Genomic DNA, 27782 nt, shown 5'->3' with positions numbered 1-27782 from the left:
TATTACTATATAAAGCCTCATATTTACTGAAACATTCTTAAGCTTAGCTTAAGATATGCAATACTTTTTGGTGCTGAAAACCTGTTAATCTGTTTATCTGTGAATGAGTAATTCTCTTGTAGTACTATACATATGGTAAACTGAATTAATAATTTTTCACAGCAGGGTATTAACTTATTGAAGGACATAAACCACTATTTCAGCAAAAGTATTTTGAAAGTATTTTGAAATAAAATTCAAATTATTTTGTATTTGTATATAAAATACATTTTTCTGAAAAATGTGTTTGGTATGTATTTCAAAATACTATTTGGCAAAATATTTTGTATTGTATTTGAAATACCTTTAAAAAGTATTTTCCCCAAGTCTGCCGTTACCCTTATCTGTTAATTGCCAATCAGTAATAGCTTAATGAACAGCACCTGCTGTTTCTCTAGCTGTCCCACGATCCAGTTTGAGTACTCCAACCAATTGATTAAATCCACTTCTAGATATCACTACTGTTTGACAATTAACAACGTCATTACCCGTAATATCTTTTAAAAGTTTACTTTCCAAATGAACAACCAAAGTCTGCGTAAAAATAATTAGACAGTTTTCACTTATGCTTCTTCCTTTTTGTCGTGCTCTACAAATCGAGGAATAGCTTACACTGTAGTTCAGTGGATCTTCCCCTATTTAAGCATCTTTCTTTGATTTTCCAACTAATGTTATAATTTCCGTTCCTTGTTTTCCTTTATCATTCGCATTTCATCTTGCAGCTTTTTTAATAATCTCATATACTATATTTCACTTTTGAACGTAGATTTTTTACTATATTGCACAACAATATGGTAAAAAAAATTTAATTTCTATACTACATTGCACAACGTACTTTGATTGGAGCTATTGGCACTTCGAAGCCTTGCGGTTACAGTCGCACCTTTGCCGCTTCTACACCAGGTTGTAAAGACGGACACCTCACACAATTAAGCGTCAACTAACTCTGTTATACAAAATAATTTTAAAGTAACTTTAAACTAGGTTTAATTTTCCTTTAATCAGGGATTCTGGAACATTAAATGATGGGAACACTGCTAGAAGATATACTTTTGTAAAAGTCACTAAAAGAGAGCACAAAAGGTCTTTCATCAAAGTCAAAACCTTCACTTGTCAAGGTAATCCTTTTCTTAGCAGTTATGTTGGGGAAATAAAATTTTTTTTCAAGTTCCAATTCATTTAAAACTTAACTGTGAAAAAAAAGCTTTGTTTATAAATAAGCACCGCCCCTCGTCTTCGAAAACACCTGAAAACGGCTATCTTTATATTAGTAGTTGGAAGATTTTAGAAATGTTCTTATTTGCAGATTTATTCGTTTGAAGATTTTAAAAAATGTATTTGCAGTGTATTATTGGTTCACCTAAAAGAACAAAGCTGGTTATAATTATTCAGTAAAATGAAGAAAAATGTTTATTCTGACGTAATGAAAGTAAAAAAATTGAAACACATTAATAAGATATAGGAACATTTGTTTCCACGATGCCATGGTAAGGCTCTTACTAAAGTAAAGCGTGCTCTTACTGTTTATATACTAGAATAACGAATCATGAAGCTACTTTGCTAGAACATTAGCGTTTTACTTGCTGACGTAAAACCTGCTGTTACATCGAAGAAATTGAGGGAAATTTTCCACATTCTAGAATAGCTTTTATTTCTATCTTGATAATATATCTATTTACGGGTTGAGTGAAGAAACGGTGAGATGCAACACCAGAAGTGCTGTAGATTCAAAAATTTTGCGTTAGATTTAAATAAAATATTTAGTAAATCAAAATTAATTTACTAAATATTTCATTTAAATCTAACGCATGTCTTTAAATCAGGTGTTCTTCGCAAGCATCCAGCCAAGAGAAACGCTAAAAAAGTTTTTTTTTTAATTGGATGATTATAGTAAATATTATACTTTCAAAAAACAAATTTCCAGTGAAGCATTTTCTAATCCTTTTTAGTTTTTCCATTTACTAAAAATGATTTCCATTTATTTAAAATGATTTCCATTTATTGAATTGATTTCCGCTCATTCACTTTCGTAGATGTTTTAAAATTACTTCGCCAATTTGCAGTGTCTTTTTAACAGATTTACCCAAGGCTCACAAATGTGCAAAAAAAACAAACAAAGAAACTGTCATTTTTAAAAATTCTTGTCCTACACTACTGTTAAAAGTTCATCAATCTTACAAAACGTCACAATGATCATCGGGAATATTTACCATTACTTCGGGGATATTAACCATTGGGGATATTTAGGAAATGTCCTTTTTTGAAGTTGCATCATGTATCTCTTTATTTGAATAAATAAAATTTACAGATAATAAATTTAAATATTTTTATTAGTAAAGTACTTTAAGACTTTAAAAAGTCAAGTTCTTTTTACGAACATTTCGACTAAACTTAGCATAAATTCACGGTCTCGCGACTGCGCCTCAGTTGCGGCCTCTCTTTGTTGTTGGAGAAGCCGTAGTAAAAACTGCTCGTGACGCTCAAGCATGTCGCTAAACACTTGCACTTGTCTCTCTTGCATTTCAAGAAATCTTTCATTTATACTAAATACTCCGGGAGTTTGTGACTGTGGAGATGTGTTGGTACAAGAGCTTCCAAAATTATTTAGGAACCCATTAGCGTATAGCTCTTTAGCTTCTCGCATTGCACTGGTCGAACCAGGGCTTCTTGCTAACAATGGAGACTCGTGGTTCGACGACTCGCGAGTTTTAACTGTTGGGAAACTAGCTGTTAACAAAGTTCTGTTCAGAAAAGGTTCCTCAGTAAAATGCGCAAGAGATGAATGCTCTCTTTTTATATCAGGTTTTGAAATTTCGCCCTCAAAATTTTCTTGAACCCTTTTATATTTTTTATTTGATGAATAGCTTCTGCCCATAATGCTAACATCGGCCACTTTGTGTTTCCGATTGACCCCGTCAGAGCAGTTAAAGTCAACAATTATTTTATCATTTTGATGTTCATTTTTATCCTTATCTAAATAATTAGGGTTATTTGCCCTGCAAGGTGAAGTATTTCGTGTGTTAATTTCAACAAAAGAAGGCGAGGTGTTAGTATTGTTCTTATCCATTTCAGTTGTGTTATTTGTGGATATTCCACCGGTGTGGCGTTTTGTATTCAAATTTCCGTCAGCCGTGTGAGACTTTTCATCTAAATCATTATTGTGGTACTCTGAAGAGGTATCAGAAATATTCTCAGCGCCAACATCTAAAGGGGGTGTATAGCTCTTCCGGTTTCCCTTTACTCGTTCGCTTTCGCCAATTATCTCAACAAAATCGGTGTAAAACAATGGGAAGTGCTTTTTAGTACCACTCTCGCTGTTATTTGTCATGGCAGTTTTGCATATGTATCGGATATTGCGAAACTTCTTTTTACATTGCTGTAAAGTCTTAGGGGGTTGGTATTTGTTTACTTCTCCAGCAATCATTTTCCAGACCTTAAAATGTTCGGCAGAACTTGAAGCTGCGTTAAGTAAAATTGACTTTTGTTTTTTCCACATATCAATTAAAATTTGAGTTTGCTCTCTTGTCCATTTCCCGTCATCGAATTGAAGGCTGTTGTAATAAGTGGGAGCTTCAGAACGAGAGCCGTTTTCATAGTCAAAATATTGCTTTGGAGAATTACTTGAGTCATCCATAAAAAGGTTCTAACAAAAAGAATATTAGAATTAGTGACAAAAAAAAGCAAAAAAAAAATGAGTGACGTGTATTTAGAAATAAAACTTTGTAGTTTTAATTCTAATAGCACGTCATTCGTTTTTTTTGCTTTAATCTAGATTTTTTAAATTTACGATTGATTTGCGTAGCATTCGTGAAAATACTCTTCACGGAATATATTTAACGAGAGCAATTAAGAGAAGAAACTAGTTTTATGAAGTTTTTATCGTAGTTGTGTCATTTAAGCTAATCCGTTTTCTTTTCTTCTCCTTTAAAATTGGCAAATTTGAGTTAAGTCCTATCAGAATTAAGGTAAAGATATTTTATGACATTTATGACGTTATATGACATGTATGACGTTTTAAGCTTAAAGAATTATCATTTAGTGGTTCAAAGAAAATCTTATTTGGTATTTATCGTTGGGCCCATTCTTCACTTTCGGAAGAGAAAGAAACAAAAGTAATTTAAACATTATCGTCAACCTTGTAACTTTTTGTCTCACTTCCTTTCGAACTTAACTACTGGTTTATTTTAGGTTTTAAGTTCTCTGTTTAATAATATTTTTCAACGATTTGTTTTCACTTTAATGAATCGGATCAGCTAAAAAAAAATCCTAAGCTATTTAGAACACTTTGTTTTTACAGGAAAAAATATTAAAATATGAAATTTTCATACATTTTGGTAGACTGGTTATTAGACTGAATCATGAATCTTTTATCGATGGATCATCTTTTGGAGAGAATTTGTTTTACATTTTATTGAAAACCTTGAGCAAGCTTTGCGGAGCAAAACATCTCTGTTTTTTGTTAGATCATCTATCAAGTATAAGTGCCGTAATTAAAATGCGGTTACTTGATTCAAACAATGACTAGATTAGTAAAAGCGCTAACAAGTGAGGCCACAAGGTGCACTTATACCACCTTTCAATTTCTATTTAATAAATTATCTTAAATGTTATCAGGTAATTGACACGTTGTAACAAAAAAGAATTTTAGAGAAACTCTTTTACAGAATTGTTAAATAAAAAATTAGTACACAATTTGTATATAGTATTAAGTTCATATAATCAAGGAAAAAAAAAACATTTTTCATAAAATTTCTGCCAGTGCCCAAGTAAGTTATCTTAGGAATGCAAACTTTAATACACCTTTTACAGACATTTAATTCTCAATATATGGAAATTCATCTGCTCTCAATTTAAGTAAAAATATTTCAATCCTATCAGACAAAAAATTAAATCGATTAAATAAAATATCTTTATTTATCTAATGCAGTTTTGTTCCGAAAAAAATTTTTTAAACAGAAATGGCACAAACTGGAATTAGCTTAATTAAGCTTATTATCTTGTTAATAAAATCTGGTGCGAAACTATGTTTCATGTCATTTAAAACTTGATGTTTCTTTTTACATCAATACTACAGAAGCGAAATCGTGATTGTTCGCTTAAGATAATTTCAAACGTCTATGCTTAATCGTTTATAACAATGCACACTTAAGATTGTACTAAAGTAACGCAGGAAGCAATTTTATATATTGGTCAGTCGTTTTGCAACAAATTTATCCTGATAAGAGTTTTATCAATAGCTTTTAACTAAATAAACTCTGTATCGAATTACAAAGATCAAAACTGACTTAACCCATAAATTTGTTGCTGAGCATTAATTTTTTAAATGTATCCTGATGGTATTTTAAAGTTACGTTTGTTAAGTAAAGTTAGTATTAATCTGCTCATTTATAATTAAAAAAACAGTATAGAAAAAAAAAAGTTTATAAATTCTTTATAGCACGATTTGCTATCTGAAAACCTATTAGTACTTTTAAATTACAAATGATAAGTATGTTTAAGATTTTACACGATGAATTAAGAAGTGCTTGCGTTTTTCTATTAAAATCGAAAGATAATACTCGAGTTAGAAGAATACTTAAATATGTGTACGTATATATACATATGTATATATATATATATATATATATGTGTGTGTGTGTGTGTGTGTGTGTGTGTGTGTGTGTGTGTGTGTGTGTGTGTGTGTGTGTGTGTGTGTGTGTGTGTATACATTTATACATACATACATACATACATACATACATACATACATACATACATACATACATACATACATACATACATACATACATACATACATACATACATACATACATACATACATACATACATACATACATACATACATACATACATACATACATACATACATACATACATACATACATACATACATACATACATACATACATACATACATACATACATACATACATACATACATACATACATACATACATACATACATACATACATACATACATACATACATACATACATACATACATACATACATACATACATACATACATACATACATACATACATACATACATACATACATACATACATACATACATACATACATACATACATACATACATACATACATATGTGAGCGCGCGTGTGTGCGTGTTATTTATATATATACTATTTTTTTCAAGTGTATTACATATACAATTCATTAGCATAAATTTCAATTCTGCAATAAATTTTTTTTTGTAGAACTAACCTTTCTTCTCTCAAGGTTCACCCAATTTGTTTTTAAATCCAGACGTTTTTTAAGATGAAGTTCTCCTATTGACTTTAAAGAGCTCAATCTCTATAAAGGAATAAGCTACGCTCGATTTCACATTTAAAGCCATCGAACAAGTCCACGGATAACAGAAGACAATACTATTGATCGAGTCAAGACTGATGAAAGCCGTTTATTGAGACGCTAAAGATAGAAAACATAAGGCATAAAAGTTCAACTATTTTACATAATACCCTTCTTATACGTTGTCAATCATTTTTTAAGTCAGTCGTGAAATTTAATACAACGCAATATCGTTGCCAATAAAATGTTGAAAACAGGCATGACAAAAATACATCAAAGAATGCGGTGTGCCATTTTGCATAATAGATATGATGAGGTCTAGGAGGAGACGAATGATAATTAATTCTAACTAATTTACATAAACATTACTTTGGCTTAAAACTATTTGTATTTATATTCCGCTTGCTTAAATGAATGGTGTTTTTTTCGGATCTTAATCTTCGCTTAAACTTTCACTTTCTTAACTTGCTAACATCACGATTTTTGATGTGTTCTTTGTTAAGTGTACTTGTATGCTACTCTGACGATAATGGTAACAATAATAATATTAATAAAATAAAATACAAATAATAAAAATGTGAAAAAATTAAGCGACTTTTTTTTGTTTTTTCATCGCTATTGTCCATTTTGAATTTATTTGTATATTTTAAAATGGGAAATACTTCTGCTAGGCTGGGAGAAGCTTTTTTTTTTTTTTTTTTCTTTTGTGTAGCGATATTTAAGAGATTTTCTAAGCAAGCATATTTCAATAAATTTAAGTTCTTCTTTTCATAGATTTTTTTTTGATAAACGGAAGAAAAAAAATTTTAAATAAAACTTGGAATGCGCATTTGAACGTATTTAATTTGCGCAGGCGTTTTATGTATGCGCTCATATTTTCAAAGCGAGTAACATCCTATTTGTTAGATGATCCGCATAAGTCATCGCTATCATTATTGCTGTGATTGGTGCTATTAGATATGAACTTAGAGTCGTCAAAACTGTGGGACAGGCATGAATAACTTTTTAGCCATGTTAATGTGGCCTTGTTCAATTTAAACCAGGTAATAACTTTTGAAAACCCATCTAATCTCGATGGACATAAAACTGATTGGTTAAAAAATGAACAGTTTGACAGTTGAAATCAAGAGAAAAACACAAAACATAAATATTTTTAAATTAATGTAATTTGTAATGGATATTAGCAAATCTCTTCAGCTTGTTCAGAGAGTAAAAAAAAAAAAACTAAATATTTTTTATCGTACATAAGAATACGAACAGATATTCATTTGACAATAACCTCAGCTGGAGATAAATCTTCTTCTCTGTGTCGACCTTGTACTTTTCCCCCCCTAAGAAAAAGTTCAAAAATTCCTTTGAGCGATTGTTTGGTGGATGAATCTCGTGAAAGATGAATATCTAATAAAAAAACAAATTGAAAAAATTGAAAATTAAGTTACCGAGATATATTTTTAAAGTACTTCGAAAAAATATGAAAGAAAGAAGACCTTTAAGAGGGTCATTAGATCGCAATGGTTGTTCAACTTTATCTTTGATTTGCCTCTTCGGAGCACTTGTGGTTTTCCTGCTTAAAGTATTCGGAAGGTTATTTGGCAACCGTAACGCTAAAGGTTTATAACCTGAAGTGTTAAGAAAACTTTCTTCGAATGGATGACCAGGATGAACGTTTCGATCTAAATGTTAAAGCACTCTCCAATGTACATTATAATTTCAATAGTACAGTTGATAATGCTTTTAGTGTTAAAACAAAATTATAAGCAATAACGCTTTAAAGTTAAGTTCTAGTGTCAAGAATGTAAATTTATAACCGTGAGAAGAGTGACTACTTACAGTCACCATGAGGGTCGTGCATGCGGTATGGAGCTTGTTGATAATGACTCTCATTTAAATCGTGAGTATGCAAATGTTTTCCATATTGATCCGCATTTCCGTTCATTTGAAATGGATAAGTTTGATCGAATTCGCCATCAAATATGGTGCCATATTGCGGCTCATATTCATAAGCACCGTTGTCATAGCGTTGTCCTTTGTCTATGTAATGGTCGTTAGGCAGGTTTTTGTTTACACCCATACTTCCTTTGGGTGGTTGATAATATTTCATTATCGTTTCTACAGTAAAATATAAAAGTTTTAACAAAGCATTTGAAAAATAAAGCCAAAAAGTTGAAACCCAAATAATCTCCTTTTCTAAAAAATTCGGAGTGTAACTACATTTTTATCTCACCTGCTGTTTTATTGTCTATATTTATTAATTTTCCACCAATCAGAATTACATTTGGCCGATCAGTAGATATTGCTTTGTTCTTCAGAGCGGCAAATCTTTGTTTGGTTATCTGCGTCTCATGCGAGGGATTTAATTGGTTACTATAATGAAGTTTATTTTTTGGTCTATTTGGGTATGTGCTTGATGAACTTCCTGATGAAGACTGAGTTGAAGATGATGATGAGGAGGAAGAAGATGACGATGAAGATGACCAAGATGAGGACTTACTACCAGAACCAGAAGAGGTTTTTGACGATGATGATTTCGATTCATATGCTCCGGGGTACCAAAGATGATGGGCTGCAATAAATTTTTCATCATGATTTTAAAATTCTAAAAAAATCTAGTAAAAAATCTTATCAAAAGCAAACAAAAATCTTACTGTTGTTGTATCTTGGATCATACCGAGGTTGGTGATTATAATAATGCAGATGAGGAAGAATTACAGTTGACCTCTGTAAACCTAAAAAAAAAGTGAAATAAAGTTGTAAAAAAAATCTAAAATACAAAACAAAATATTTAAAAATATAGGTCCGCAAATCTTCTCGTTTGTCGTTAAACACGAAATGGATGACAGCGATGAAACTTACTTACAGTTGGCTTTGAATAGCAGACACCTCATTCCCAAGCCTCAGATAAATTATCAAATCATCTGCTTGTGTTAACTAAGACAAAACTTTACATTCCCTAAAAACTAAGATTTATTACTAAATATTCACAAACAAAAATTTTAATGAATGAAAAAAATTTAAGGCTTTGAAATGAGGTATCACCTGACCACTCAAGTATGTAGCTTATACACACATGGCATAGAGGAGCGATGTTTTTGGTTGAAATAAATGAAGCATTCCTATAAAAAAAAACGTCGACCAAGCCATACAAGTGCTGGTTGACGGTGTTAACGAAACTTGCCTATTACATTTTTTATCACATCTATGAATTCTAAATGAACTAATGACAGCTTAATGCAATACAACAGCCTGAGTCCCCTTCATTGTTCACTTCTAATGAAATTATTGCAACGCGTGCAATAACAAATTAACAAATTGCTGCAAATCCCATTGAGTGTTTAAATTTTCGCTTAGCTTTAAAAAAAGCGGAAAAAAAAAACAACCGAAAGAAAAAGATGCCAGCAACATAAAGTTCAATGAAAACCCCCTGTTTGAAGGTAAGTACCTTTTATACAAAGATTCATGTATACTCTGTTCGTTTATTTAATAAATATTTAATAAATGTGTAATTCAAGGTTTTTCATAAATATAAATGAGTATTTACAGCAATTAGTGATACTTCTATTAACATTTTGCGGATGCTACATACGTCTGCTACTATTGTCTGAGTTGTCTTCATCAGAATCACTATCCTCAAACTTTTGTTCCATTAGATTTTCATTTTGAGCTCTTTCTGTCATTCCTCCTAATCCACGACCCATTAAACCGGCTAAAAAAAATATGAAGTATAAAATACTATGAAATATAACAAAATACATTGTTTATTAACGTAAGATGACATTCAATGTAGTTTTTAAAGAAAACCAAAAGGACATTTTGATTAGTAACTTATACTTAACAAACGCAGCATTAAAACTTACATTCGAATTCTTGCTCGCTAATCTTATACGCTCCTAAACAAAGGTCAAAAACAAGAAGGTTAAACATCCAAAACAACATTTGAAATAATTTGCACCATGAAACGAAGGTTAATTGGTTAATTACAAACCATTGAGATGAGAACGGCCTGTTGCTTTCTCTTGATGAAACAGTGCTAAAAGAAGTAGTAAGATAGAAATTAGAATAAGATTTCAACGAGTTTAGGAGAGCACTGTATAGCGCTGTAATCTTTCGTTCGTTGATAGCGTCTTGAAAATCTTTCAAAATTTCGTGCCTTTCAAAAAAACATATAACGCCAAATTTTAAGAATACCGTTAGTTTTAAGAATATTATTTGTTTTTAATATCGTTGACTATTCACTTAATTTTCTCCCTTAAATACTGGTTTTGTTGTCTAGTCATGATAACTTAAAAGATAAAAAAGTTTTTGGTAAAAACATTCAAAGATTGTTTATCAGTTGCTGTTGTTTAGTTTGGACTTTTTGTATCTTAGCGATTCGAATAGATGGAATAAACTCAATGCACATTAAAAAAATTATTATGTTATTAAGATTAAAAAGATTTAAAAGAGATTATTGGTTAAAAGAATAGACAAATAGAAAATTAGAAACCACATGTAAAGTTGAATTATTATCAATTTTATTCTTTTCAAAGACTGCTGTATTGGCCGACGTTATATGGCTAGGTAAACTAGATTTTTAGAGGTCGACTATGAAAGATCAGTTTTAAGTTTCCTAGAACCGAAAACAGGTTTGTAAAAAATAGTAACTATTTTTCAAAAAATACTTGGACTCTCTGGCGTAAGATTTTTCCAAGTGCGACCCCAAGTTTTAGGTACTGACGATCGGCTGGCAAAATTCTGATCTATAGATAGCGGTGCAAACGTTTGTGTTTTATCATCTAAACAAATTAAAATGAAATTATTAAAGTAACCTAAAATAGTTAATTTTATAATACAACAATTCTAAAACAGTATATTAAACGTAAATAAAAACACTAACCACTTAACTTATCCCTGAGTGATATTCGAGCAATCTTGTTCTTCTTCCCTTGTGATTGCGTCACTGCAAAAACAATTATAATGAATGTCTTGATATAAACGAGTTTCGTTAAAATTATTTACTTTACAGAAAATGTTTACGCTTAACATTCTTTAGATTAACTTTGAGTCAATCCTTTTTCTAGAAATGGAAATAAGTCACCTCTTTCCGAGTAAGACAATGGAAGGACAACACCAAGAGGCAAAGAAAAGTGTGCTAAACAAAAATCAAAAACGGCTGCTAAACCATCAGGGAATAAACCAAAGAGAAAATGATGACTGAAACTAAAATATTTTATTGATAAAAGAGAGCATTAGTTCGTTAATGACGGATGAATTTACTTCTGATGAAACTTTTCTTGAATGGTGTTTGCTCTATTTTAGATTCCTCGTTGTCTTCATCCACGTCCATACCTGTCGATGATTAAAAGAAAAGTCGGAAAGAAAGATGGTGTATGTACGGAAAAGAATAATAATTAATCATCCAAGTGAAGCATAAAGTTGACGGTTTATTATTTAACAATATCTTTAAAAAGCAATTACCAATATATAATTAATAAATATATTACAGGATTATTACAGGTCTGTAATATATTACAGAATATATTACAGACCATCCTAATAAATAAATCAAGTTAAAACGTTAGTTTACTGCGTTTGTTTGTTGGAAAACTTCGTTTATGCTTCTTTTCCCATTTTAAGTCTGGCGGCATTGGTACCTCTAAATAATAGAAAAGCGATCAAGTTTATTGCTATATCATAGTTAATGCAAATTCTAAAATCTGGAAAGTAATTTTACACGTTTAATATACCGTTCCGATTTCGGTAACTCCCTTGTTCCCATATCACGTTTCCGTAGCGATCTGTTGTTTGTTCTAATACTAAAGCAAAAAGCAAGTTTTAACCAACCTTCAGATTACTAGTTTAAAATAGTGAATTAAGAAGCTGCAAATTTCTCAAAACTTTAACAATGAAAAACTCAAATACTTTTCGAAAATGAGTTGCATCAACTATTAACGTGCAATACGCCTATTTCAATAAATAATAGAGTTTCTATTATAGAAATATGCAGAGTATACGATTATGGAAAAATATAGAGCATTAACGTTGATTAGTAGAAGCACTTTAGAAAGTTTTGTTTAGGGAACATTACTTTTTATGTTAGAAGAATATGTACACTGCTTATCCCAGAATTATTAGAACTTGAAAGCCTTCTGTAAACGAGCAATCGAAGTCCCGAGATGCATTCAAAGGTTGCTTCAATTTTTTCATTCAACTGAAAAAAATTGTGTGCAAAAAAAAAACAAAAACAAAAACAAACAAACAGAATACTCACCAGTCGTGGCCAGTGGGAAAATAAAGAAAAAAATATATGCAAAAGACCACATTTCGCTCATTTACTTAAGGTAATGAAATCCGGCAACAATTAGCCATTTTTGAAGCTTTGCATTAAATTAAACATACAGCAAACCCCTTTCAACTATACGCTTGAATGCCTTTTACATTTTTTATGCGCAATTTTTATTTTTCTTTAAAGAGAAGTAATCTCCTCGAAATATATATTTTATACAATATTGAAATGGCGCATTTTATTTTTACAAGAACACGAATCTCTTTCATTACCAGTATTAATCGATCTGCTTTTTTTTAATCATATCTCGGAAATCATACTTCAGATAAAGAATTAAACGCACGATAAACAATTGAAAACGCGCGATAAACAACTGAAGAGATAATAATGAGAAAACTTCTTATAAAACTCTAGCTTTTAAATTCAAAGGTATTTAAAGGTGCAGCTCTCAAAAAATAAATACAGTAAATTGCCGTTAAATTTTCGTATTTTTAAGAACTAAGTAGCAAAATATAAATAAAACATCACAAAAGACTTCTATACAATGATAAGTTGTTATTTATAGGTTGACGTTTTTAATGACATTTAAAAACATTTAGAAAGTACTGCTAAAGCTTTGATTTTAGTTAAAACGACAATAAAAAAAGTTAAAAAAAAATATATATTAATAAATAAAAAATAAAATCAAAGAGGAGGGTAAAAGAAATTTTCTTTTGGAAAAAATGAAAATCGCACAAAGAGCAGTAAGGCAGCGTACAGACGATCACTTTAAACCTTTGCCAAAACACGAAAAACGCAAACAAATACATTTCAAATAAGAGCGACTGGGAAAAATAGTGTCATTGAAATCGTCAACTAACCAAATAACAAATTCTTTAAAGGAAAAAAAAAGTTAATTTTTAGGAAAGAATGAAATTTTTATCAATGAAAATCTGTAATCCTCTGGATACAAAGATATGGATGCATGACAACAATCCTCAATTGCTATTGGAAACAAGAAAAATATAAACACGAAAATATATGCGCGATTTTAATTTTGAGAATTCACCGGTCAGCAGATAGAAAATAAATAATTCGCTTCATTTATTAGATGTGGTTCATGATTTTTAAAGTATTCCGTTTGTAAAATATTGAAAACTATCATAAAGCCGAGTAGTAAGTGATTGAACACTGTCATTAACAAGTTTTAGAACGTGTCTAGATAACTGATCTTCTGTCAAGTTCATGTGGAATCGATCACGCATGGACTGAATCGTGGAAACTCCTTGCGCAAAGCACGGCAGACGGGAACCTAAAAAATAGAAAACCAATAGCATACATTTATACAACAATTAGTGCGAATATTGAAATTCTATAAAAATAAGAAAAGAACCTGTGTTCATAATCTCTGCAATTTGTAAAACACGGTCCATATTTTTTCTAGCAGCAACAAATCCTTGTAAGATGAGAATTTTGAAGTAGTTATACATATCACTATCCGAACCTCCCATCACCTAGAAGAGCAAATTAAGAATAAACACTTTCCGTTGCCACTAATAAAGAAAATGTTGAAAATGCAAAAACTTACCTCGACGAATTCATCTGTCAATTTAAATGGTGAGTTCTCAAATCCGAGGTTTTTCCCAGGTGAGTTCGATAAAATAAAACCAAAGTCAATGTGTATTATGTGACCTTCGCTGTCCACTAAGATATTATTATTATGCCTGAAGTAAAACTTCTGATAAATTAATTTTGAACACAAAACACAAAAATTACTTCATTTGCTATCTTTTAAAAAAAAAAAGCAAATCAGAAGAAAAAAACTTGCCGAGTCACTAATCATAAACAAAGCTGTCAGCAATCCTATCTAAATTAACTCTTCGACCCATTGAGCAAACAGGATTCTATTAACTCAGAAAAAAAAAAAATTCTAAAAGAGGAAAAACTTACCTATCTTTTACTTGCATAATATATGAGACCAAGCAGTAGCCAGCGCAACTCTCAACAAATTTACGCTGAGCAGTTAGAAATTCTTCTGTTGTTGGCTCACCAAATTCCTTGAAAATAATTTTAAAATTACCTTCATTAATTTAAAAGTATAAAGAAAAATATCTTTTTTTCATATAAAATATTTACTTACATTTATAAAATAGTCTCGTAACGACATTTTACTTTGCTTTTTAATTTGGTGTAAGGAGACAGCATTCACAATAGGCTCAACCAAACCACCATCACCTGAAGTTGCCATCACAGCGTACCTTTAACAAATGGATAGAAAACATAGTAGATAAATGGATAGAAAGCATAAGAGATAAAAACAATAAATACTTAAACTTAAGTGTAAACAAAATTTAAACAAAATTTAAACAAAAAAAAAACATACGGCCGAATCCACAATGGTACTTTTTCTAAGGTAAATATTACCTAAAAAAAAATTTATTGAAGTGTTCTGGTAGTGGGACCAAAAATAAAAAAAATTACATCATTTATAAATTCTCATTATGCGTTAATTATTTTTATCAGCTTTTTAAACCAATTATTATTAATAGCAACGGTTCAAAAATCATACTACATTATTCCTGATAAACATTATGAGAAAAGATTTCATAACACCTGATGACTAAAAAATGAGACAAAGTTTAAATCAATATATGTATGCTATTCATAATCATGCAATTGAAATAAATTAGTGTACTTATAGGGAATTTAATACTCTATTAAAATTATATTATAGTTTTAAAATATTAAATAAAATGGCTCCGTAGAAAACAAGTTTGCAAGAAGACCTAAGAAAACGCATTTGCCAATTTAGAAATTCGCATCTGGAAAAGCCGAAAATCTTCACAGTAAAACACTTTCTAGATGAAGGAGCATTGAAAGCGACCATGTATTGTGCTCTAGAACGTGTAGATAAAAATTTAGGCTATTAACGAAAAAAAGGAAGCGGTCCAAAGGCGAAAAAATGGACAAAGCACATAGACCAATTGAAAAAAGCATTTGATCACAATCAAGGTGTTTCACAACGTCAAGTAGCTCAAAGATTCGATTGTGACCAATCGTATATATCTAAAATTCTTAAAAACAAGACAAATATTAGATATTACAAGAAGAAAAAGATTCCACATTGAAGCGAAAGCCAACTAGCTCGAATCAAACCTTTGTGTCAGCATATATATCGCAATTTTAGGAATTTTGATTTTGTCTTGGATGACGAATCATATTTCACATATGCGAATACAACATTAGCTGGCAACAATGGCTTCTATTCTAGCAACGTGTCATCTACAACTAGCGACGTCAAATTCAAAAGAAAGAAAAAGTACGAGGAAAAGGTGCTAGTCTCTTTGATTATATCGCCCAAAGGGACTTCAAAACCAACGTTTTTTGAAAGTAGCCAGGCAATCAACAAACAAGCATACATCGGATGTCTCCACAAGCGGTTAATACCCTTCATTGATGAATATTATAAAAATGAAGAATACTTGTTCTGGCCAGATTTAGCTAGCTCGCACTATGCAAATGAAGTGGTTTCTTTTCTCGATGCCAATAACATCAAATACCTGCCAAAGGTAAAAAATCCACCCAATGTACCAGAAGCTCGACCGATTGAGGACTTTTGGGGTCAGTTGAAACGCTTAGTCTACGAGGCTAATTGCCAAGCAAGAACCATTCCTCAACTCAAACGGCATATCATGAATTGTCTTAACAAAATGGATCCGGAAGTGGCAAAACGTTATGCCTCAATGACTTCAGTTTGTCTAGGTAGAATTGCTTTTAATGATGTTATTGAAAACCAATAAATATATTTTTTTAAATATCATATAATTGTTTATTAATTTATTTTAAATTAAATTTGATAGCTATGTAACTATGGCTATAATAACAATTTTAAAGTTGTTTCATTTTTAGTCATCAGGTGTTATTAAGATGCAAGAAAAAAATTATGTATTACTTTCAAATCACGTCATAAAAAAAATTATCTTACTTGGAATTGTGTCAGTAGCTGATAGGCTAAACACTCTTGACGTAAATCATCACCAGTTTTAACAATGACTGGTATAAGTCTCCAATTTGGTAGGTGACCATAAGAAGAGCTCTGACGTATTCGATTAACTTTTTCATGCCAAGGTTCTTTTAGAGCAGCCGCTATTAAAAAAAAAAAAACCAATTATTGTATTTATAAGTGATAGATGCTGTTATTTGTAAATTTAAACTGAAAAAAAATTTTTAAAATTTTAATAACTTAATAATATCAAATTCATTGAAAAACATACCCGAAGGATCATCAGGATCTCGAACCATAAAGAGAGCTTTTGGTGCACTAAGTGATTCAGTTAGCCGTTTTCTCACATCTATTGCTGATATATAAATTTCCTAAAAAGAAAACAGTTCTAAAAAGTTACACTACTACTACAGTTATATAGTTAAGTATAGTTTATGGTATATACAGATACTCAAACAACTTTTTTAGAAATATACATTGAAATGCATTTTGATAAGGAACATACCTTCTCCAATAATTCACAATCAGCCTCCAACTGCATTTCACTACTTCCGGTTGTTGTAGACTGGGATTCAATACTAAAATCGTCTTCACCACCATTCTGTGCAAAAATAGTTCTTACACAAATTTTTGATTTGTTTTGTCTTTTTTAATTATTCAACTAAAAGTTTGCTTATTTGGGTTTTTTAACTATTTCAGAGTTTAATGTAAATAAGCATTTTTTGTCATTAAAAAACATAAAAGATCTTCTTACAGTTCCATCAGATTCACTGTTTTCAGGAGAAGCATCACCAAGATGGAGATCTAAAGCATCCACATCAGAACTACAACAGAAAATAAATGGATTAGTAATGTTACTCTTGCCCCTCCATTAACTCATTTCCAAAAACACAAACAGCACGCTCATCTAAAACAGAATGAAAAAACCTTAGCAACTGCAGATCATTAATAGGATTCAACCTATAATGATCTGCAAGTAACTTCTCATGGCACTGAGCTTGGATCTGTAAGTCTTCATCTATATCCTTTGCAAGCACTTCAATGTAAATAATGTATGGAGCCTTGGATGAGAATAATAGAAAACATAAACTAAATCTTAAGTTTTAATTTAATCAGATTTTAAATACAATCAATGAAATCATTGTGCACACAACTATTCACTATCATTGTGCACACAACTATTCACTATCATTGTGCACACAACTATTCTAAGAGAATTCTCTTCTAAGAGAATAACTAATAACTTCATTCCCTAAATTATTAAACAAAATATTCTTACTTTATCTTTAGAATTCAGAACCACTGCTGCATTGTGGGGAATCCTTACTACATGATGTGGGAAAATACCATCAAAAGGTACAAATACTTTAGCAGGTAAGTTTAAATTTAAAAGAGAAAGTTCAGCACAGAGCCTTTGAACTAAAAGTAAAAAATTATATATTAAGTGCCTGTTACCCTTTTTCAATAGACTAAAATAAACCAAAAAAACATCATGGTCAAGGTATTAACATTCAAAAGTTTGAACCTCTTTGTTGTTTTGTAGGATATGATCTTAAACAATGACCAATAGATTGCAGAGCACCAATAAACTCTCTCTCAGCCACATAAACAGGTACCTTTACAAAAAGAGTTAACAGAGAAGAAAATAACCAGTGAGTAAAATCAAATTAAAAAAAAAAAAAGAAAAAAAATTGTGAATATAAGAGACTTATACCTGCCAGCAACAACATTGGCTTGTATCCTGTTGAGACCTAGAATCTCCAACATTATTAGAATTGACTCTCATATATGTAGGTTTTACAGTAGTGGAAAGAAGATGCTGCGGACATTTACCAAATGCAAGCCCAAGTTTTAATGTTTCTTTTCCAATACTATCTGTTGAATGACTAACAGCAGGGTATTGAAAAAAGGAAGATCGGTCTGCTATAGTACCAATAACTGCCTCTGATTTGGAACGCTTGTGTATTTTTAAAGGTGTAGTTGTTATTAGTTCAGGTCTAGCATTACATATTTTAAAAAGTTAATATTATATTGATGTGAATTATACTGTTAAATAGTGAACAAAAAAACTACATTAATTATAAACCAAATACAATTATTACATAAAAATTATTTATATTGACACCAATCACAATTGAATTGCTACTAAATAACTATAAATATAATCTGAAAAAATTTAAATCACTACCTGTGAACTTTTGTTTGTTCTTCTGTAATTACTTGATAGAGCTTATTGCCCCTCTTTTCTTCTTCTTGACTTAACTCTCCACTATCTAGCTCTGACTGGAGTAGCCATGCTGTGCGCAAACTAAACACAGTGTGATTTTTGGCACGTAACGATAAATACGGATAAAGCACTTCGCTTACTTCTTCCATGTGAAGATACATGTGTCTAAATAAGAGATATAAATTTATTTCTGTACTGCAACATCATCAGTTTTAACCTCACCCACTAGTATGATACATATAATACAACTTAACATATACACACTAACTGCTATTATTTAACTTCTTGCTCTAAAACTAAAAACTTCTATTTTCTAGTTTCTTGCTCTAAAACTAAAAACTTCTATTTTCTAGTTTCTTGCTCTAAAACTAAAAACTTCTTTTTTCTAGTTTCTTTCTCTAAAACTAAAAACTTCTAGTTTCTAAAATGAATTTAAAAAGTAAAAAGTTTTTCTTAGCTGCTTAAAATCAATACTTCTGAGTAACACTGTTTATATACCTAAACTTCACATATATTCTTCTACATCTAAAAAGTATTGCACTAACATTTTTTTTTTAATTATATTTTCTGTTTAAATTTTTATTGTTTAGCCTAAGTAAATCTATTAGTGAATTTATTTTTTACCAAATTGAGAAACTTAGAATTTGTTGAAAAAATCTTTTTAGCCATGGATTGTAAATTAACATTTTAGTTTAAAATATATTAAAACCATATTTTACTACTAATACAAACAAAGTATAATTTAACAACTAAATAACAGCTTTTTTTGCAGGTTTTAAAAATGAAATAGAAAATCTATGTGAACAACAATATATTTAATGGTAAATTTTAAATCCAATTTCCTAATGTAATTTGAAAAATCTCAAATTTTAGCTGAATGAACTGCTAAACTATTACACAGGATTGGCTAAATACACACTCACTTCATCACCATCAAAATTTAAAAAAATCTTACATAAGTTCTGCTAAATATACATCCACTTCATTGTCATCAAAATTCTAAAAAAAAAAAAATACTCTTATCTTAAGCATAAAATATCAATAAAACAAAGGTAAATTGATGAGGAAACTATTCAGTAGATATTTTCCAGTGTAACTTTTTAAATCAAACAAATGGAAATAACATTTTTATAAATGTAATAAATAGTGCACTATTTAATTAGAGATGAATTTAAAAAAAATAATTTGTCATAGTTAGGCCAGTTTTATTGAAAACTATTACAAAATACAAAGATAATCCATAATATATCCAGGTCCAAAAATCTCCATCAAAATCTCAAAAACTTTAGCAAATATTCCTCCTATTTCTAAACTTTTAAGTTCCAATGATAAGACAAAAAGTTAAACAAACAACATGCTTACAAATAGTTTATTTCCAAGATATGCTAATACACCATCTTCTTTTGAGTTAAACATATAAGAAATAGCAATAGGCATGTTAAAAAGTTTTGATTCAAATAACCTCAGCAACCAAGATCCTTGCTCAGGAGGAAGGGTAGAATCATTGCATTTTGCTAGCAACTGTCGGTTCTTTTTATCTAAACTTTTTCTGCTCTTTTGTTTGCGCTTTTTTAGTTTTGAATAGCTCATTGATATTTTTGACGATCTAACACTCATTTGAGTTGATTGTCCACACATGCACTTGTCAGGTGCAATACCATTTTTCAAAGTTTCTTTCACACTGCAGTGTTTGCAAGATATATTAAGTTTTGCTAGGTCAATTTTTTCACAAGATACCTCATCTTTTTCAGTGCAAGGTTCGACAGGAATTTTGTGGGTCATTGCAGACACCTCTGAAAGCAAATTTAAAACAGAAACTAATTATACTTTAATGTGTTTGTAATCATTTATTTTATATAAGTATACTTATCAAACAATCCAAAATACAAAACAGTAATAAATAAAATACATAACAGCAATAAGTAAAATACATAGCAGCAATAAATAAATGAAAAAATTGACAGATTAAAAACTCATTAACAAAAGAACTAAAATTTTGTAAGAATATTTTAAAAAGAAGAATTTATTTAAATATTAAATTATTTTAACAAGTAAACTTATTTAAGTATACAAAAAAAAATTAAAGAAATAAAAATTGTTTCAACAAGAAGTCATAAAAATGGCATTGTTAAAAGTAGATTTTCTTGTGAAGTGTTCAAAATGATATAGGAAAGAATAATAAAAATTTTTAGTAAACTTTTACAATAAATATCTGGAAACTATTTTTTAACATTTACAGCAAACTATAAATTTGACAGTTTTTATTTGTACTAATTAAAAATAAGGTTAGTAACAACCGTTGAGTGAAATGCCAAAGATTAGTGGCTATATAGAAATATGAAGTCTGCAAAGTAATTTTATCAACCTAAGTGTTTGAATAAAACAAAAAAAAATTCTAAGGCGCCATTTACATACTTTTGTTAAAAATTAATTTTTTAAATTTAAAATCATTTAGTATTCTCTAAACTGACTGAATTTACAAAACATGATTTAGACCTAAAACAATGTTTAAAACACATTCTTAAAATGGAATGACTTCTAACAATGATGACACTTTCACTGTTATGTTTAATAATAAATAATATTTAATAATAAATAATAATTTGTAATAAATAATAGTTTATAATAAACAATAAATTCATTTTAAAGCAAATTGTCTTTCAAAGAAAAACAGTTCAGAAAACTAAATTGAAAGCAACTTTGTATCAATTGTTTGACAGCTAAAAACAGAATTCAAAAAAAAAAAAAACTGTGGAAGTGTGCTATACTTCTGTTATGTAATTATGTAAGCAAACTACAATAGTTATATCTTTATTCATACAAGTGAAAACATTTCCACAAGAGCTTTTTAAACTCATATAACCCATTTTGCTCATATTAAAAGATCAACTTTTTAATATAAAAACAGCAAAAGAAATAGTAAAAAAAAGGGTATCCTACCATTTGCAATATAAATGCTTTCATAAACAAAATAATGAATTTTTTTTTACTTTTAACACCTGTACTAAGGAAATTTAAGAATAAAAATATTCTTTAAAGAGACGCAAACTCTGGACAAACCTTAACAGAATAAAAATATTTCGTTTGACATAAAATGATTTGCATAAACAATAAAACAACAAAAAAAAAAAAAAAAACTGAGCTAAAGAACTTTTCTTCCTTAAACCATGTAATTTATTTCATATAAAATATATAGCAGATATTAATTCATATAAAAGATATAACAGATACTAAAACTGTTGAATGAAGCCAAATACTTTTATATCAGAAATTAGTAATATTAGCAGATTAAGTTAATTAAAAAACAGCTTAAATAAGTAATAATAAAAATCTATTAAATTGTGTTAAAAACTCTGGATATTTGTCCCTTGGTAATCTAACATTACAAATTATATAACTGTATATTTATTTACCTCTAAGAATTCCTCTATCCTGAGTAAACTGACCATGCTCCGGTATTGAGACAAGTGTTTGGCAAACCATTGTTAAGCATTTGTTGCTGTTTAACAAATTATTATTTTAAAAGAAAATACAAACAAGAAAATTACAAACAAAACAAGTCCATTTGATTTTATGTGGAGCAAGATTAACAAATAGAACAATAATAGTAAATAACTTTTACAACTTGTTTTGGACAGGAATATTTTCTTTCAAAATAACAGTCTGAAAAACTGTCAGACCAGGGAATAAACTTTATAAAACTAAACCTAGACAAGCTTTAATAATTCATAAATATCAGATTGTGAGACAAAATAAGTGATGAAGTTTTAAAAAGCTACGAGATTTAGAAAAACACAATGCAAAAGAGAATTTATTATTTAAGGCATAATAGAGAATTTAGTACAACAAGAAATACAAACAAAACAAAAAAATCAAATTTTCAATGTTGTCTATAAATCCTTTTACAATTGAGTATTCCTTTTACTCAAAGCTGTCACACTTGAGAATTTTTCATAATGAAAAAAAAAATAGAAATTTACAAAATGATATGCATTTAACTTTTTTAAATAAAACGTTATTAACATTTTTTTTACAGCATGAACCTTTTTCCATATTTTTTAAACATGTTTTGATTAATTACTGGACAACACATTTAGAAAATCTTTTGAACCATAAAGAAACATATTATTTACAACATAAGGAAACATTGTGACAAGACCATGAAAAAAATCAATTAAAAAATATTGACAATTTAAAAAGACAGTTTAATTAAACCAATTTATACTAATCAATAGGTTTACAAATCTAAGCCACTCATGAGTTAATAATATTATTTTTAAAAACTTTTTCTCATATAATTAAAATAATCAGCAGAATCAGTTTGAAAAAATTGACAATCATAAAAAGCTAACAAATTTGAAATCATAAAAGCAGCATAAAAGATGTGGAGAGATATGTAAACAAACTTAAAGACAATATTGATAATACATTTATATAAACAATATTGATAATATTTTTTACATACACAAAAACATGTAGTTATTTTGCTTAGAACAAACAGCATCCAAAAGACAAATTCATAAATACTAAACAAGATTTTAAAAGCTTTAACCATCTAAACTACAATAAAGGTGACAATTACTACATCATTCATAAACAATACCTACAGGATATGGCGCAGTATCGTGGAAAAATATAGGCCAGACAAAAATAATAATAAAAAAATTAAGTCTTTTATTAGAAATTGAAATAGCTGGATTTGTATTAAAGAACCATTAACATAGAGGTTATACATATTTATGAACTTTATAAAACATGAATGTAAAAAAATGTTCGAGGTAATCTCATAAGCTTGTTACAAAAGCTTTATTGAATATGATAATTACATGTAATTATAATTTAAATATCAAAATTTTTAGTCATAGATACATAATAAAGATGTATTATATTAAAAGCATTAAAATATGTATATATTCTAATTTGAATTAAGATAACAATTACTTACTATAACTATTTTCAAAAACACAGAAAAACAATTTTATTCTAATTTATATAATTTACAGACTTGTTTGTATGCCTTTAGCTATAAATATCATAATATGAACAATGTTATGGTATTTATAAACATTTATTGATTCATATATACCACAAAAGTAAAGTTTTATACTGAAGGATTATCAGAATAATTACCAGGATTTAGGTTTAACAAATTTTTTCATATAGTAATTTAAAATGCATTTCTTACTCTGATTTAATGAAATAACTATTATTAACTACCAACATCAAAATGCTTCAATAAAAACTAAAGATTGCACTAATCTTTTTAAAAAAATGCTTTATTAAAAAAGAAATTTTATACTTATAATAATAAAAGTGTATATCATATATACTTGTATAATAATCTGTGCACACACACACACACACACACACACACACACACACACACACACACACACACACACACACACACACACACACAGTCTTAGTCAAAATATTAGGATTTATAATTGATTTAAGATTTTATGATCATTGCTAGTACAAGCTACTGATTATATTGCTTTTGTGGCAATTAACAACATTTAAAAAAGTTTAGTAGAAACTTCACAATTCTGAACCACTCTTTACTTTAAATAATTTTAAACTAATATTTAAATCATAAACTGTTAAACAAGAGTAACAGAAACTTTTTCAAGAAGTTTTTGAGAAACTTATTTTGGTGTCAAATCGCAGTTTGATTGGGTGTTCCCAAGACAGGAGTTTATAATTTTATTAATCTATAGAAAGAAAACAGCAATGTATGTATGTATGTATGTATGTATGTATATATGTATGTATGCATGTATGCATGCATGCTTGTAAATATTTTCATGCTTTTTATGCTTATGATGATCATGGCAAGTATTTGTGTATGTATGTATGTGTATATGTAAAATTAATAATAATTTTGAGTTTTTGCAATATATGCAAATATATATAATAGAGATAAAATGAAATAAAATATTTTAACTAGAATACATTTGGTATGGGTGTATACAGTAACAAATTCTTACCAATTTTTGAAAAATAGACAACCTCTATCTATTTGGTATACACGAATACATTTTATCATTTCTTACATTATAATTAAGTATCGTCTGAATATAAGAATGCCTTATTGCTAAACTAAAGTTAAAGAAGCAACACTACACTGCTTAAATTTGAATTATTAATTTAAGATATGCATAAGTATATGTATATTTTAAAACCATATCAACCACCATTTAAAATATGATGGACATGGAAATAGCTAAAACTATACCTAATTAAAGGTACATGCACATTTAAACAACTTATAGCTGTTTATATTTTTAAAAATGTGAGAAATTGATTTAACATAAGGCAAAAATTTTAGTATAAGAAATCGATATACAAAGTAAATTAAAAAGTGTTTGGCAACCATTAATTAACTATGTAGCCTGTTTGTTATTACAGAGAGGTTAAAGTTCAACTTGATTTGTTTAATCGTTAGATATTTGAAACTTGAATATAATATTTTTTTACAAAAATTAATATGAGTATTCACTATATTATCATCATTTTTTTTTGACTCAACAATAAAATCATTAATTTCACAAAAATATTTCTCAAGACTTACCTTTTTTGAGATACTTAAAGCCCGCCTACTTTCGGTTATTCCATTGATTCAACTTATTACAGCCGCGAAGGCTAAACCTAAAAGAAGATAACAAAAGTCACGCATGCGTATTATTCCTAGAATATTTAATGAGAACCTGTTTCCGAAATGGTTTTTAACGTTATAATTTTAAACTAAATAAAGATAACTAGTAGTTGACACTACAAAAAAATTCATAATGCACTGTAGCAGTGCCGTAGTAATGGGTGCAGTTAGCCCCTTCCCTAAAAAAATAGTCTGGAACTCTGCATACAAGAGTTGATGGTTAAGGTGGATACTACGTGTAACAATTATCAAGTAGCCAATATCCTTCTAAAGTACGTGTCTACGTAGCCAAGCAGTCTTTGCTGCGCAGTAAAAATTACTGCTAAACACTTGCGTAACTGGAATTGCAATGCGAGGATTATTCTTCAAAATATTTAGAATGCTGCAATACCACCTAATAAAAATGTTACTATATGCATCTGATAGGATTTAGCTTAAAATGCTCATTCAAATATTTCATAGGAATCTTAACTAAAATTAAGGCGCTTTGTAATAGTTAACTATGTATAAAACACCCAATTATAGTTCACACAATTATACTCGCATATAATTACTTGGAAAAGAGAGGGCGCTATTGTTTGGGTCCACACGATCATTTAATCTACCACGTTGCTAAGCTTTGACTTACAAGGCCCATCTGATAAGTTGCAAACGTAAAAGCTACGAAATAAAATGCCTTTGAGAAAGTTGTTATCTTTTTCACTTGATAAACTTTTTTTTGATAAATTTGACCATTAATCAATTAATTGGTGATACTATTTGTAAATGACGCAAGCTTACCAACTGAATATGATAAGCTTAAATATTAATATCAAATACGCGATTTACAACCTTTCATATAATAAGTCTTTACCGCTATAGTTTTTCAAAAAGAAATTTGTTATCATAAAGATTCTATGAATTGCAGGATTAACTACTATTTATTTTTCATAGATAAACTTTTTTTAAATCAATAGAACTTTATAGATATAAAATGATAATACAGTTTTAAACCAAATTTATACCAACTCTGAAAATTAACAAAAACCAGATTCTTTCAATTACTCTGATTGTCTTCAGTCAGAACTGCTCGAGGTAAACAATTATTTTGTAATTGATTGTTTCAAGATAAATGTTGAAAAATAACATTCAGTACTTTTAGGGCCTGTTTATATGGAAAACGGGCTGGCTCGTTTGCCGAGCCAGCCCGTTTGCCGAGATCTCGACGTCGTCCTTATTTCAACTTAATTTTATTTTACGTTTATATGAATAAACGAACTAGCCCGGATCGCTATCCGGGCCAGCTAATTAATAAAATAATTAGCATTAATTTATTCCCTGTCATTTTATGATAAAAAAAAATCAGTAATGGTTTTTTAACCTTAAAATTAAGATAAGCGTCAGTTGGTAAAATAAAACAGCATGGCTAAAACAATTAGTTAAAACAAAAATTGTAGATGCTAAAGTTCCAATCTCTGTTGAATTTAGGATATCTTTTTGAATGCAACGAACGTGGCGCCGTTGTATGTATGTTATGTGAATAGTAATTTTGTGATTTAGTAAAAAAAAAAAACAACGGATTATGTAAACATCATCTGAATGTCATACTTTGATTGTGGATCAAAATACAAATATTTCTGTAACTAAAGTTCTCTTTACACATTAAATATTAGCCAGCAACAGAGTAAAGTTTTTACCGGCAAATTTCTTTTAACCGTCATTTTTTGAGAATATGATGATGTAAAGAAATTTTATCTTGCAAACTGAATTTCGGAGTGAAATTTGAATTGCAGCAATTTCATTAAAATCTAATCTGTTAATTATAAAAACAGCATTCAATTCCGTGAATGTCTAATAAAGGCGTGGAACTCTAAACAAATTCACTAATTTGGAAAAAATTTTGTGTAAAAAATTGTAGAAGAGCAAAAGAACTTCAGTCTTCAATTTTACATTAAAAAGACGTTAAATTTTTGTAAGACTTTTTTTTATATCACATTTTACTTTGATTGGTTTTAATACTTAAAATGTAGATAATTCTAGTTATAAAATCAACATAATTATAAAATTAGCTTGATAATTTATCTAACTTTTAATTATCAACATAAAAAAATCTTTTCTAAAAAAAAAACCTTTATATAAATATGTAGAATTTGTTTACGATGTTAATGAAATTTGAAAACAAAAGTTCTTTACGTCAAGTTGAAATTTGCTTTACTCGGATTTATTCTTCATAAACTAATTACTAATTGAAATGTTAAGGGGCGACTACCCTCAGAATTTTTTGAAAACTAGAATTGTAAACCAAAAAAATTAATATAT

The 27782-nt window shown here is 29.1% G+C and overlaps 2 protein-coding genes across 8 annotated transcripts; both read right to left on the bottom strand.

Moving 5' to 3' along the window:
• Window positions 1-2295: 2295 nt before the first annotated feature.
• LOC145181385 (uncharacterized) lies at window positions 2296-12798 on the bottom strand. 5 transcript variants are annotated; one of them, XM_090065707.1, is made up of 16 exons: window positions 12603-12798; window positions 12079-12147; window positions 11919-11987; window positions 11609-11680; window positions 11430-11483; window positions 11229-11291; window positions 11014-11127; window positions 10338-10382; window positions 10210-10242; window positions 9939-10058; window positions 9001-9081; window positions 8580-8918; window positions 8186-8464; window positions 7795-8028; window positions 7635-7686; window positions 6282-6475 (listed from the first exon to the last, which is right to left on the bottom strand). In XM_090065707.1, the coding sequence occupies exons 1-16, from the start codon at window positions 12661-12663 to the stop codon at window positions 6445-6447; spliced, it is 1716 nt and encodes a 571-aa protein (XP_089921833.1). In that variant the 5' UTR covers window positions 12664-12798; the 3' UTR covers window positions 6282-6444. The 5 variants fall into 5 exon arrangements, with proteins under 5 accessions (XP_089921835.1, XP_089921833.1, XP_089921831.1 ...); XM_090065705.1 differs by having other exon boundaries at window positions 6354-6475; window positions 7635-7753; window positions 7843-8028; XM_090065706.1 differs by having other exon boundaries at window positions 6357-6475; window positions 7600-7686.
• A 715-nt stretch (window positions 12799-13513) lies between these two features.
• Window positions 13514-26343, bottom strand: LOC145180919 (phosphatidylinositol 4-kinase beta-like). 3 transcript variants are annotated; one of them, XM_090065704.1, is made up of 19 exons: window positions 26039-26343; window positions 25401-25477; window positions 20189-20619; window positions 19782-19825; window positions 18788-18991; window positions 18314-18596; window positions 18125-18215; window positions 17879-18018; window positions 17527-17660; window positions 17354-17423; window positions 17105-17200; window positions 16871-16970; window positions 16582-16742; window positions 14980-15020; window positions 14737-14854; window positions 14547-14653; window positions 14185-14320; window positions 13990-14110; window positions 13514-13908 (listed from the first exon to the last, which is right to left on the bottom strand). In XM_090065704.1, exons 3-19 carry the CDS (start codon window positions 20606-20608, stop codon window positions 13724-13726), a joined length of 2451 nt encoding a protein of 816 aa, XP_089921830.1. In that variant the 5' UTR covers window positions 20609-20619; window positions 25401-25477; window positions 26039-26343; the 3' UTR covers window positions 13514-13723. The 3 variants fall into 3 exon arrangements, with proteins under 3 accessions (XP_089921830.1, XP_089921828.1, XP_089921829.1); XM_090065702.1 differs by lacking the exon at window positions 26039-26343 and adding an exon at window positions 22240-22325 and having other exon boundaries at window positions 25401-25472; XM_090065703.1 differs by lacking the exon at window positions 26039-26343 and having other exon boundaries at window positions 25401-25490.
• Window positions 26344-27782: the final 1439 nt, after the last annotated feature.

The sequence above is a fragment of the Hydra viridissima genome, unplaced genomic scaffold (genome assembly GCF_058129835.1).
Source record: "Hydra viridissima isolate aposymbiotic clone 2 unplaced genomic scaffold, HvirCarnegie_v1 scaffold_10, whole genome shotgun sequence".
Classification (NCBI taxonomy): Eukaryota; Metazoa; Cnidaria; class Hydrozoa; order Anthoathecata; family Hydridae; genus Hydra; species Hydra viridissima.
This window is presented reverse-complemented; position numbering and strand designations above follow the sequence as displayed.

Excerpts from the sequence above, each read along its gene's own strand:
- LOC145180919 (XM_090065702.1), bottom strand. The coding sequence starts at position 22,309 with ATGGTTTGCCAAACACTTGTCTCAATACCGGAGCATGGTCAGTTTACT. Across the intron at positions 19,826-20,188 it reads ATCTTGGAAATAAACTATTT|AATTTTGATGACAATGAAGT; the intron begins GTAAGCATGTTG and ends TTTTTTTTTTAG. Across the intron at positions 17,661-17,878 it reads TTCTGAATTCTAAAGATAAA|GCTCCATACATTATTTACAT; the intron begins GTAAGAATATTT and ends TTCTCATCCAAG.
- LOC145181385 (XM_090065709.1), bottom strand. The coding sequence starts at position 12,663 with ATGAGCGAAATGTGGTCTTTTGCATATATTTTTTTCTTTATTTTCCCA. Across the intron at positions 12,148-12,602 it reads TTTCCCACTGGCCACGACTG|TATTAGAACAAACAACAGAT; the intron begins GTGAGTATTCTG and ends TTTTTGCTTTAG. Across the intron at positions 11,681-11,918 it reads TTTTCCAACAAACAAACGCA|GTATGGACGTGGATGAAGAC; the intron begins GTAAACTAACGT and ends AATCATCGACAG.